Source organism: Trichosurus vulpecula, chromosome 5 (genome assembly GCF_011100635.1).
Source record: "Trichosurus vulpecula isolate mTriVul1 chromosome 5, mTriVul1.pri, whole genome shotgun sequence".
Taxonomy (NCBI): domain Eukaryota; kingdom Metazoa; phylum Chordata; class Mammalia; order Diprotodontia; family Phalangeridae; genus Trichosurus; species Trichosurus vulpecula.
In genome coordinates this window covers 211,917,259-211,931,846 of record NC_050577.1, presented here as the reverse complement: position 1 = coordinate 211,931,846, position 14,588 = coordinate 211,917,259, and the positions used below count along the sequence as shown (strand labels likewise).

Here is a 14,588-nt window from a genome sequence, read left to right as displayed (position 1 = left end):
AAATCTGAGAGGAAATATCCCCTGAGGCAGAAAAATACTTGCCAGAGGCAAAGGTGGATGGTATCTTACTTCTCAGGAGACACACCTAGTCCCAGTTTGCTGAACTATTAAAAGGACAATCAGAAAAACACTAAAAGATAGGACCACTATGTTATATTAGGAAGAAGAGACAGGTCAACTGCCCATTGGGAACCTTTTCCTGATTTAATCCTAGGGAGGAAAAGGTTTCTTTTGGAAAGAAATTTGAAGAGTTTTTTTCATGTTGTCACATGAAAATTCCCCTTTGGACTATCATTTTTATGATCTGGAAAAGTCTAAGATTTACAGGTTTCTCTGTACTTAGGAACCTGCAGAGTGTATTGCCTCAGGAGTAAGGAGAGTTGCCTGGATGCATCTAGCCCTGTGCTAGTGTTCCCTTGAAGACAATATCCTCCCAGCTGGAGCTGTAGTGAGAATTTTTGGAGATCCTCATTCCCCCATCAGTGTCCTCTGTTTGCTAGAAGCCACAACATGGGGACAATCTATACTTTTGTGCTTCATCAGTGATCTACCAACATAATTATATTTTCACAAAGCTTCCCTATCTTGTCCTCAATGAGGCTTACTCTCCTGGCTCCACTTTTATCTATGGAACTACAAGAGAGGCTAGAGGCACAGGCAAGAAGATGGAAAGTAGTTCTTTATCTTTCAAGACTGTTATAAAACAAAATAGAAATATATTTCTCTCTTCTTATACAGAACAAAACAATATTTTGTGGTAGGTCTTTTAGCTACTATTTTTTATCTGAAATAAATTTGAAAATCTCTTGCCTTGTAAAAAAAAAAGTTTAAGGTGTTTAAAATAATTTGCTTTCAAACATAGCAACTATAGTTATCCAATAATAGCTGACATTTAGATATAGTTTTACAGTTATAGTTACATTTACCTTATCTCACTTGAATTCTAAAAATCCCATGAAAACAGACAAAGAAACTGAATGACTTGTCTAAGGTTTCAAAGTGATATAAGTGGCAGAACCAGAATCTGAACCTGAATAATGTGCTAAAATGAAATCATCTAATACAACAATAAGTATTTAAGACTTGAATGTTTGCATTATGATTTTACTCTTAAATTAAAAGAGCCCATATAAACTCAAAGATAGATTCAAATATCCAGATGTTTATAAGCACAAATGTTTTTTTACCTTAAATTTAACTTAACTACCTTTTTTTGCCTTCTTGATATTATTCTGTTAATTAGCTCAGATTGACACACTATCTTGAATATGCCTGCAGCTACACAATCGGCCACCACAAAAAATTAAACTGAAAACCTTAAATATTTGTCTCATATTTTCCTTGAATTTGGACTTACAAAATTATATAAAAAGTTATCTCCATAAAAAACTTTTAAAAGATTTTATTATGAAAGGTAAGTTATGTAGCTCTTTTTTTGCATGGGCTTATCTTAGTTGTTTTTTTCCCCCTAGGAAATGAACGAGAAGATTAGAATTACAGAATTTTAGATTTAGTAGAATTTTCGAAATGAAAGGAATCTTTCAGATTATGTACTCCAAAAAGGTGTGACTATTTAAAAATTTTTGTGAAATAGTAATAAATATGCTGTTGATCTAGGTCTTGAAATACAGCATAGTATCAATTTAGAGGCCCAAGGCCCATATAAGAGTAATGCTTGTTGTTGTTATTGTTCAGTCTATGTCTAACTTAAGTCTTTATGACCATGTGGTCACAAACCATGGGGTTTTCTTGGAAAAGAGTTAGTGGAGTGGCTTACCATTCTCTTCACCAGTGGATCAAAGCAAACAGAGGTTAAGTGATGTACTCGGGATCACAAAGGTAGTAAGTGTCTGAGTCCAGCTTTGTACTCAAGTCTTCCTGACTAAAAGCCCAGTGCAGTATCCACTGAGCCACCTAGCTATCTCCTAGGCAAACTGAGGTTAAGTGATTCGCCCAGGGTCACACAGTTAGTACCTGTTTGAGGGCAGATCTGAATTCAGGTCCTGACTCTAGGCCCAGTAAGCACTCTTATCTAATGAACCAATTAACAAGTTCATCCTATCTGGTATCTTGATGAAGTTTGCTTTGGAAATACAGATGATTCAAATTATATATTATTTTGAATAAATAGCTATTATTTTAATAAAGGTTGCTGACAGTGCAAGACTTTAGAATTAGATACATATTTCAACAAAACAACAGTTCACTTACTGAATAAAAGGTATGTATATTTAAGTTAAAATGTGATCTGTTATAATAAAATAATTAAAATTAACTAAAATATTGCACCTAAGGAAAACAAGTTATGACATGGTGTTCTTTTTACAAGAGAAAAAGCTGAGGTTGTCATTTACACAATTGCCCTTCAAAATTCCCCCAAATCTCTCTTTCACCAAATTCCTCAAAGAAAAACTGAGAAAATAATTTTTTTTTTTCTGAATGGTGCTACCAGTGGAAAAGATTAACACATGAGCAGGAATACTTAAAAATATTTGTGTAAAATTTAATTGTTGATAATATGAAGATTCTAATTCAAAAAGAAGTATTGTTGAACTTTAACAATGTTTAGTTAAGATGCCAGTCAAGATGACGACATGGCTGAAGTATGATTTACTTCAGTAACACTCTTCCTCAGACTCCAAACAAAAGAAAATGACAATTTCTGGGGAATGAGAAGTAGTATAATTTAAATAAAAATTTAAAGACTCCAAGTTTGGAAAAAAAAAAAACAAAGCTATGCAATAATCAGAAACACAACTATAAAATGACAGTAGAGAATTCAAAAGACAATATTTTAATTAAGTATTGAATTTAAGAGATTAACACACATTTTATATTACCCACAGTACTACACAAAGCACACTAAGATGCTGATAAAACACTGAACTTAAGCTACCAAATATTACATGTAGAGGTTCTATTTTACGTTATTTTCTCTTTTATTGAAGAGAATTTTTTTGCAATACTCTCAAATTTCAGAGTATTTTAAATAATCTGAAACAAAACATTACAACATTTCAAGGAAAGGAACTTTATTCTGGAAAACAAAGTATTTTTAGTTCCACAGAAAAGTCAGTGAGGTGTAATTTATAACAAGAAATCTAGCATTGTGCTAAATAAAATTATTTAAAGCTTAGTGTCTAATACTATGTATAGATTACATGTTTTATTCTTAATTTAGCAAATATCAAGTAAAATGAACATTTACATAAAGAAAAAAGGCTGTATGTGAAAATGTGAATCCATATTATGTACATTTTGCTTTTTAATTTTTAAATAGATAAGGAATTCAACATGTAAGATTATGATTTTTTGCTAGGACTTGATCTATTTATTAAAATTGCAAGCAAAGAGAAAAAAGAAACATCTAGCCTGCAGAAATATTCCTTTCCTAAACCACAAAGACAAACAAATTAGTTAAAAGTTTTGAATTACAAAGATAAAAATATATGGCAACTTACTACCTTTTTAAATAATAAATTGCAAAACACATTATAGAAAATGTAAGCACACGAGAGGAATTTACAACTATTTAGGGGAAAGTTCTTCAAGTTTTTATTAATGAAAACTTCAACTGTAATATGGCATAACTGAATGCTATACAAAATCCTGAAGCACATTTACAAAGAAAACCAAGTTCTATTCATAAAAGTTGACAGTAATATTTCTGGCTCCAAACATGTTGTTAAAATGGCTTTTCAGATTGGGAGAGGGAGACAGGTAAAGGGGGGAGGGAAACTAGGTTTCCCTATCTCACTCAGGCTGGAAGTATAGCATTCACTCATGCCTCTGATTCCACTATTAATTGGTGACCACATTAAATTCAGTCCCAGTATGAGGAATATAGAGGTGGAAGGGGAGAAGAAGCAAGTCTAAGGCTTCCAAAGGAGGGAGTAGCTAACTTACCATACTGAGGCTGGATTTATTTCAGGCACTGATTAGCTTTAGCCCTACTATAGCTCAGAATTCAAGCAATGCACCAGCCTTGGTATCCCTGGTAAGCAGGGATTACAGGACTAATTTACCATGCCCAACATTTTTAAGATTTTAAATGGAGATTTTACAGATTAGTGCTACATATATCACCCAAGCAAAGATAAATGTCTAGGCTGAAGCTTAGTTCTAAACACAGCAATATTTTTAAAAGCTACAGTAAATTTTAATAATGAATAATATATCAATTAAATAATATAGTAATGTTTAATAATTGAAAATAATAATTTTAATAATAATAAATAATAATTTGATGTTTACTTTGTACATACTTTTTGTGTAAATTCTGTCTTTCTAAATTGAATATTTAAGCTTCTTGAGGGCAGGGACTGTTTCATTTTTGTCTTTGTGCCCCTAATGAGTACCATAGTACATAGTACATAATACACAGTACATGACAGGAGCTAAATAAATGATTGCTGATGCACGGAATCTGCCTCACTTCTCTATTTCTGTTGAAGGTACTGCTAAGCATGTCAGCGATATTTTTTTTTCAACAAGAGAAGTAGGAGGCACTTGACATATAAAGGCCAAGTAGTATGTTATTAATGAAACTGAAAGTATTTTGATTTAAAAAAATGCCTGGTTATGAATCTTGAGATGTTGCATAATGGACAGAGTTGGCCTCAAAGCTACAAAGGCCTGCATTCAAGTCATATTTCTAACACATTGTGGCTAAGACACTGGGCAAGTCATTTAACCTCTCAATCTTCTAAGTTCCTTTCAAAGACTGTAAGTTAAGGCAGGGCTGTCCACAAGTCTCATGAGGCCCGCAGTGCGATTTTATGTGGCCTGCCTATGGGTTTTAATTTTCATGAGTGAAAAAATAAAATAATAATTTGCATGGAATGCATATTAGAATTTTTAATTCCATCACTAATAAATAATCTTGTTGATTATTTTGTTTTCTTTGGCCTTTTTAAGCAGTATTACAGACAGAACATATTGCACCAAATTTTCAATGGATCTATCAGATGCGTTCCATCTGTACTATGCAGACTAGTCAGTATGCACCTACCTTTATACTGTTATGCGGTCACTTTGTTGTTTTGTGTTTGCTTTCGTGCTTTGCACCTTCACCTGTCCTACTGATGACAAGCGTTCCTCCACTTTCTATTAGCATGCTGTATTTTTTATTCTGGGTGCGGCCCTCGAATAATTATTTTATTTTAATGCGGCCCTGAGATAACCTAAGGTTGGACAGCCCTGGTTAAGCTAAAGGTGACAATCTTCATTGGCAGAAGGAGTTTCCTAACTTGGGAATTCCCTATACCAGTTCAATGAGACATTTTAAAGATGGCTTATTAGAGCCAAAACTAGAACTACAATGAAACTAAAGGAATACAAAGGAGAAGATCAATTCATATCTACTTCACTGACTTCTTGAATTACCCCAGATGTTGGAAACAGATAAAGGAATCTAAATAAAGATGATCTATTCTCACTTCCTAAGAAAGCTTAAGTAATGTAAAGTATGATAAAAACATGGTATCAGCAATCAATCAAGCAATACATATTTATTAAGCACTTACTAAATGCCAGTTAGGAATAAATAGTAGTTCTTACAACGGAAGACAATGGAAGATTATGATCAGTATCACCTCCCAAAATACTGAGAAGGGAAGGAGGAAAAAACAAGTTACAGAAAGTATGGTAAGAGAAACCAATCATCCCAAGAGCACTTAAGGATGAAACTGGAGGAGAAAAGCAAACAAGTCATGAAAAAGAAGTGCAAAAATTTCTAACACAACTTACTTTCAATAAAGTATCAGTAAAATGCAAATGCCAAATCTAGGTCCTAACATCATAATTTCTGATGTGACTGTCTCACTATCAATTTCACTTTTTTTCTATTCTTCAGTTCTCTAATCTTCTAATCTTGATTTCTTCCCTTCTGCCTACAAAAACACCCCAATTCCCAACATCCTTAAAAATCTGTCATTAAATCCTATTGTCTTAAATGAGATCGTCCTCCATCATCCTAAATTCTTTGAAAAATAATGATTATACTTAGTTCTACATCTTCTTTTCTTTTCTCCTTTTTTAAAATTCTCTGCAATCTGGCTGCTGGCCAGCAATATTCAACTGAAACTGCTCTCTCCAAACTCAGCAAATTTAATGGTCTTTTAATAATCCCAATCCCTCTTGACCTCTCTGCTTCATCTCAGACTGTTGACCACTTTCTCCTCCTACTCTTTACTTTCTAGGATTTTGTGAGACTCCTCTATCTGTTCTCATTCTACTTGAGCAGCAACTCACCTTAGTCTCCTTTGTCAGATCTTCACCTATGCCAAACAAACTCACTGTGGATATCCCCAAAGGTTCTGTTTTTGGTCTGCTCAGCAATTACTTAGTCATGTTACTTTCCAATCTCTACAGAAACATTATTAGACCAATTCACACATTTATTGAGGATACTTAAAGAAAAGAAGTGAGAATGGAAAAGGTTAAACTCCAAAAATAATAATTTAGAGTAGAACACATCTTTATAGTCAATTTAATTCAAGTAAATTCAGCAAACATTTATTAAATGCCTGTTATGTACCTGGTACTGTGCACTGAGGACACAAAGACAAAAATGAAACAATCCAGGCCCTCAAAGAGCTTACATTCTAATAATACTAATATGACTAATAATAATAGCTATAATTTATACAGTGTAGATCTACCATGTCCAGCCACTGTGCTAAGCACTTCAAAAATATTATCTCATTTGATCCTCACAACCACCCTGGGAAGTAGGTACTATCATTATCCCCATTTTACAGATGACAAAACTGAAAGTAAGAAAGGGCCATTGGATTTGGCAAATAAGAGATCATTAGTAACTTTGGAGAGAGCAGTTTCCATGGAATGATAAGATCAGAAGTCAAGTTGTAAGGGGTTAATGAGAGTGAAAAGATAGAAAGTGAAGGCACTTATTGTAGATGGTCTTTATGATGAATTTAGCTACAAAGAGCAGAAGAGAAATAAGATAAAGGGATCAAGGAAGGTTTTTTTTTTCAGGATAAGGGAGACATGAGCATGTTTGAAGGTGGAGGAAATGACCCAGGAAAAAGGGAAAGATTGAAAATATTTCAAATGGTGGGGCTGATGCAGGGGGTGGGGGTGGGGGCCAATTTGTTGAAGGCAGCAGGACAGACTAGAACTGCTTGAACATTTAAAGGGATAAGCTCTGGTAAGGAGTAAGGCCACTTCATCATGTGAGACAGAGATGAAGGAGGAAAAAAGCACAAGAGACACTTGAGATGAAGAGAAGAGGGAGTACACAGAGAATGACCTAAATTTTTTTTTCTGTAAATTATAAGGCAAGGTTCTCAGTTGAGAGAGGGGGGAGAGGGAAGTCACGGGAAGTTTAAGGAGGAATGAAAAGGTTTGGAAAGTGGAAAGTGGGATACTGATAAACTAGGGAGGTATGGTAGACTGCCCAGCAAAAGTAAGCCTCCAGTTGAGGTTACATAAAATAAATTTGTGTGGACCCAATCAGAACAGTTGAGTGATTTTCTCCATCTCTGTCAGTAACACATATGTAGGTGTAATGAATGATGGGGGGTAATCCAAGGCTGAGAAAAGGCTCAGTGAAATGATAAGGGGTTTATGGATTCAAGAAAGGAGGACAGTGTGGAGCTGAATTGGTTCACCCAGGAGTCAAGATGGGAAGAAGAGGAGGGAGTGGCTACTGCAGGGAAGATGGCCTAACAGAACTGAAGGGTCAAGGGATTGCAGGTTAAGATGAGGGCAAAAGGTAGGGTCACATAAGGAAAGGGAGAGGTAAAAAAAGACAACAAATTATTGTCAAATAAAGGGATTTCAGAATTCTTGAAGGTGGAGGTGGTATATTGGTGATAGTTAAAATCAAGGGTACAACCATCTTTGTAGTGTGGCTGAGGTGGGGTGGTAGGTGAGTAGGTAGAGGAAACGAGTGGTTAGCGTATTTGAGGAAAAATCAGTATATACAATGAAGTCCCCTAGAATGAGGGCAGGAATGTGGGAGGAGAAAAAAAATTGCAAGCCAGATAGTGAATTCATTGAGAACGGAAGGGGAGTAACCTGGGGTTCTGTAGACAATAGTTACCAGGATTTTGATTGAGTGGTAGATATGAATAGCATGAACCTGGTTCTGGAGAGGTTCCTAAATGAAAGAGAAAAGGGGAGAACTTGGAAGAGGAAATGGGAACCCAAGAGTATTCTCTCCAGCTGAATCAGTGAACCAAGTAGAATGAGTGAAGGTACCGCCAGGACTGAAGAGGGAAAAGATTTCAGTAAGAGCTAGTTAATGGAAGAAGTAGAAGAGGAATAGATTTAAGACGAAGAGAAGTTTGTTGCCTATGGAACAAACATTCTAGAGGGCACAGTATTGGGGCTGAGTGGACTTAGGATGAAACTTTTGGGTAGAAGGATTGAATGGGATAAAAATGAGGCATTGGGAGGTAGGTGGAATGGAGTGTAGTTTGGAGAATGAGGTACAGGAGTTCAAAGTCTCTGGGATGTCAAGGGTATATACTAAATAATCTTGATTCCAGAAGACTGATGATGATAGATCATGGACATACCATGGCAGAAGAAACATGCTGATAGACATGATCAATAACTTTTATTTAACCAGTTTCCCTGGTTAAAGGCAAAGGTTCAATGTATACAAGAAGTGGTATAGAAGGGAAGGTATTAGGAATCTACTGTGATATACACTGTTTTTTAAAACGATATCAGTCATACGTTAAAAAAGCAAGAAAAGTAAATCAGAAATGAGTCAAATATTTGACATCTGAAGACAATAAAAAAAGAAAGATGACAAAGCTAAACAATTACAGATAGCAAGAAAATACTAAGACATTAAATCAAGGGCTTATTCAAAATTCTCACCTTGTTTAAGTTCAATTGATAGATCAAAAAGATCATCTATGGGCTAATTTCAAAGGAGATCTAAGGAACTGGAGGGGGAGAGGAAAGGACAACTACTTAACTAGTTCTTGAACTTTCTAGAAACCATGTTCTTTATTAGTGAAATAACAGTATTCAAAGTAGAAATGCACGGAGAAAAATCGTTGGGGCAGGTACTCAGGGAATGAGGGTTATACAGAGGAGTACTCTTGCCTGACCTAGGAGTCACATCTTTCCCTTCCTGGGGTCACTGGGAGAGCTGGTAGCTGAGAAATAAGATTGGGCATCAGGAATCAGCTCCCTTAACTGGAGAGAGAAAAGTGTTTTGACCACAGGTGATTACATCAGAGGAGAGTGGGTTCATAAATAACATTTACATAATGATTTAAAGGTTTGCAAAGGGCTTTATATTTAGCTCTACAAATACAGATATTTTTCCCAACCTGAACTAATTTGGCACTTCTTTGACTGAAGTCATTTTGTACTTCTTCCCTTTTCCTTCTCCCCCAGTGGATTCTTCTTTCCCAATCTTTTCAGTTTTTTCTTAATATCATCAAGACATAACAAAAGCTCTCATATTGCTGAACAGTCATTTTCAGGGATGTCTGACTATTTGTGACCCCATTTGGGGTTTTCTTGGCAAAGATACTGGAGTTGTTTTGCCTTTACAATCCATTGTACAGATGAGGAAACTGAGGCAAATATGGTTAAGTGACTTGCTCAGGGTCACACAGCCACTAAGTGTCTGAGGCCATATTTGAACTCAGGAAGATGAGTCTTCCTGACTCCAGGCCTGGTACTCTACCTACTGTATTACCTCGCTGGACTATTCATAGTCTAAATTCCTTCTACTACTCCCAATGATATCAGGGTTCGGATGGGACACATATATCATCTGGGTGGCACAAAGAATAGAACCTGAGTCTGAAGTCAGGAAAACCTGAGTTCCAATCCCATCACAGAAATGTATTACCTATGTGACTTTGGGCAAGTCACTTGTTTAATTTTTTATCATTGTTCATTCATGTTATAATTTTTAAGTTTCTCTTCATTCCTGTGTTTCACATGAGCACATCTGAGGGAAGCAGGGAAGGAGCCAGTACATCAGGAGACAATGAAGGTAAGAGAAAAATATTAGGGGCACTCTGCTAAAGAAATTGGTAGGGGCTGCCTGTAGAGGAGTTTGCCTTTGTAAGGACAAGAGTCACTTCTTCATCCTAGATCAGAGTGAAGGAGAAGACTGTGGAGGAAGATTTCTGAATGATGCAAGATATGGAGGAGAGAAGGAAAAGATTTCAGCGAATGGTCTAAATTTTTTCAGTAGAGTCCTTAACTGAGAAGGTGTGAGGAGGTAGAATGGGAGGCGTGAAAGGAAAAGAGGTATCAAAAAGTCACTCAGTGTAACGGGATAGTAAGTCAGTAATAGATGAATAGAATGTTTACCTTGCTTCAAAGAATGCACATTATGTTTTATAACATGTTGGTATAACAGTCCATGTATATAATTTGTAAATAAATATATTATATTAATATTATATAACATATAAATTATATTTTATTATAATATGAATATAATAATTATAAATAAACATGTAATACTTAATATATACTAGGAAATTCATTTTCATGATATCTATTTTGGTGACCACAGCTTTAGAGGCCTCCCTAACATAGCAATTGTAAAAGAACTCTTTATTGTTAAACTAAACTGAATATTGAAGGTAGGCAAATCTGAACAATTTCCACGTCAGGATGAAAATAATATAAGGAACAGTAAATTCCAAATTTTTCACTTTAATAAGTTGTCAAATTTCCTTTTTTTCTTTTTCAATAAGGTGGCGAGTGGGAGGGAAAGTGAAAAATTTCTAAACATCAATAATGGCCATGGTAAGTTCATTACTATATATGTGAATAGTTTAACATATTACACTACTTGCTCATACTATCAAACTCTTTGGAAATTAGATAACTTTTTTAAAGTGCTTAAAATAGGCCTGTAACAGAATACATGCTACACAAATGCTAGCTATTATTACACTGAGGCAGCTGGAGGCAGAGTGGATAGTGATGAGCCTAGAATCAGGAAGACCTGAGTTCAAATGTGTTCTCAGACATTTAGAAGGTATGTAACCCTGGGCAAGTCACTTAACTCCTATCTACCTAAAAATGGGGATAAAAATAGCTTCTATCACCAGGACCACTGAGAGGATCACATGAGATAATAATTGCAAACTACTTAATACAGTTTCTGGCACATAGTAAGCACCACATAAATATTAGCTCTCATCATTATTAAAATCTGATATCAGACATTTATTAGTTGTGTGACCCTGGGCAAGAGCCACTTTGTCTCAATGTCCTCAACTGTAAAATGGAGATAATTATAGTACCTACCTCACAGAAGTGACGTAAGCACCAAATCTATTTATAAATAGCTCTTTGCTGTAAGAATCAAATGGGATAATATTTAGAAATAGGTCTTAGCGCAGTACCTGGCACATAGTAGGTGCTTTATAAATGCTTATTCCCTTCCATTTAGAGAGAACACTTAAGGTTTTCTCTAAGGTTAGCATTTTTAAAACTGGAATTTGAAGACTGCAATGAAATTATGTATGGTTATGAATGGGAGAAGTCAACCCAATGTTTTATATATGTGTAAGTGTGTGTGTATATGTGTATGTGTGTGTACATATACATATACATATACACACACACATATACATATATATATATATACAGAGAGAGAGAGAAAGAGAGGGAGGGAGGGAGGAGAGCACGAGAGAGAGTTATTGAGTAATCTTGTATCAGGTGTACTAAGTAAAACAGATAACCATTCAATATTTATTCCACCATTTCTTCTAGGTAATACATAAAAATGGTAATATAAATAAGGATCGACAAATACTAGAGCTAGAACAGACAGGGTCGGCTAGTCCAATTTCCAAACTACTGAACTGAAATGAAAATTTCAACTTCACATTCTTAATAGAGGGAAAAAAAAAATGGAATTAGTCCATAAATAACATGTGAGAGGAACACATATTTAAGACTTCAGAAGAAAGATAGAGAGTAGTTGTATAAGTAGGGTTCAAGTAAAGTAAAGCTAAGTGAGTGAAGTAAAGTAAAATTATACCAGGGAAAAACTCAGGAAGGATAGAAAGCCCTCAATGAAATTCTGAAGGCATAAAGAAGGAATTCTGATAAGGAAGAAAATGCCTAATGTGACTACTCAGGAAATTCACTGACCAGTTTTTGTTTTTTTTTAAATAAAGCACATACAGAAGATAGAGCAAGTAAAGAAAGTAAATATAAAAGCTTATCAAAATTCTATAAAAATTATGTTAATAGTGCTAAAATTCAGAATAAGCAAAAGCTTGTGACAAATGCTAATTATGACAAAAAGTGTTGTATTCTTATTAAATTTATTTTTTATTTTTAGTTTACAACACTCAGTTCCACAAGTTTTTGAATTCCAAATTTTCTTCCCCTCTCTCTCCTCCTTCCCTCTGCCAAGACAGTATGTAATCCGATATAGGTTCTACATACACCTTCACATTAAACTTCTTTATACAATAGTCAAGTTGTAAAGAAGAATTACAACCAATGGAATGAATCATGAGAAAGAAGAAACAAAACCAAAAAAGAATGAAAAAAAAAAGAAAGCAAATAGTTTGCCTCAATCTGCACTTAGACTCCTCAATTCTTTTTCTGGATGTGGATACCTTTTTCCATCACGAGTCTTTTGGAGCTGTCTTTGAACCTTCTATTGCTGAGAAGAGCCAAGACTATCAAAGTTAGTCATTGTAGATACTGTGTCTATAGTAGTGTATAATGTTCTCCTGGTTCTGCTCCCTTCAATCAGCATCAGATCATGTAAGTCTTTCCAAGTCATTATGAAGTCCGTCTGCTCCGCATTTCTTATAGCACAATAGTATTCCATTACATTCGTATATCACAACTTGTTTAGCAATTCCTCAATTGATGGGCATCCCCTTGATTTCCAAATCTTTGCAACTACAATAAGAGCTGCTATAAATATTTTTCTACATATGGGCCCCTTTCCCCCTTGTGTGATCTCTTTGGAATACAGCCCTAGAAGTGGTATTGCTGGGTCAAAGGGTATGCACACTGCTATAGCCTTTTGGGCATAGTTCCAATTGCTCTCCAGCTGGGTCAGTTCACAACTTCACCAACAATGTAACAGTGTTCCAATTTTCCCAGGACAGGAGAGATGTGGTACCTAAGAGTTGTTTTGATCTGCATTTCTCTAATCAATAGTGATTTAGAGCATTTTTTCATATGCCTATAGATATCTTTAATTTCTTCCTCTGAAAACTGCCTGTTCGTATCTTTTGACCATTTCTCTATGGGGGAATGACTTGTATTCCTATAAATTTGACTCAGTTCTCTGTACATTTTAGAGATGAGGACTTTCTCAGAGACACTGACTGTAAAAATTATTTCCCAATTTTAAAAAGTATTGTCTTTAAAGCTATAAATATTATTTGAGTACTTGGGAAAATCTCAATAAAATCCTCCCACGGTCCCTTTGGACAGTAAAATTCTGTCATTCTAATTCAGAATAAGAAGTAATAAGAAGCTACAGTACATATCTCTCTTCACAGAAAATATATACAAATATATATAATATACATAGAATCCTATATAGAATAATAAATACAAGAACTTAATGTTGGTAAAACAAAATTTTTTTCCTTCCTTCAGAAAGGGGTCACTATCAACATTTAATGTGAAAGTAAATATAAGCTATTTTTACAATAACCTTATCCACAGAAATATCTGAGTTGCAGTTAGTATAGCATATTTTTAAAAATCAGAATACCTGTTCAATTTCTTTGGTCTTTGATGCTATCGCTTTTGAGCGACTGGTTACCTGGTTATCTTCAAACAGTTCAATACTATCTGTGGCATTTGTCTCAGGCTCTTCTGGTTGGTCATCGTATAACGGAGCTGAAGATCCAGCCTTTAAAAAGAATAAAACTGACATTAACTTACTTTTTATATCATGTAAAGGATAACTTTCATTACATGAGATTAAAAAGGTATTGCTCAAGCAAAACCAATGCAGCCAAAATTAAAAGCAAAGCAGGAAAGTGGGAAGAATTTTTTTTTACAAGTTCTCTGATAAGGGATTTACTTTTCAAATATGTAGGGAATTAAGCCAAATTTATAAAAATAATTGCCATTCCCCAACTGACCAAACTGGTCAAAGGATATGAACTACAGTTTTCAGAAGAAGAAATCAAAGCTATCACAAGAAAAAAAAACACTCTAAATCACTACTGATTGAAGAAATGCAAATTAATATAATTCTTAGGTACCAACCTATACCTATCAGATTGGTTATCATGACAGAAAAGGAAAATTATGAATGTTGGAGAAGACGTAGAAAAATAGGCACACTAAAGCACCGTCATAGCAACTGTGAACTAATGCAACCATTCTGGAGAATAATTTGGAACTATACCCAAAGGGCTATAAAACTGTATATCCTTTGACCCAGCGATACCACTACTAGGTCTGTAGCCTAAAGAGATCAAAGAAAAGGTAAAGGCCCCATATGTATAAAAATATTTATAGCAGTTTTTTTTTTGTGGTGGCAATGAATTAGAAATTGAAAGGATGCCATCAATTGGGGAATGGCTAAACAAGCTGTGGTATATGATTATGATGCAGGAATAATGTACTTTGAT

General features: G+C 34.9%; 1 protein-coding gene across 6 annotated transcripts in view; it reads right to left on the bottom strand.

Annotated features, from left to right (window-relative positions):
* The window catches only part of PPHLN1 (periphilin 1), a 129,610-nt gene that overhangs the window by 10,760 nt on the left and 104,262 nt on the right, over positions 1-14,588 (bottom strand). For all 6 annotated transcript variants that reach the window (XM_036758920.1, XM_036758924.1, XM_036758921.1 and 3 more), the window contains one exon: positions 13,718-13,858. In XM_036758920.1, coding sequence (XP_036614815.1) covers positions 13,718-13,858 — 141 coding nt within the window. The remainder of the gene's footprint in view (positions 1-13,717; positions 13,859-14,588) is intronic.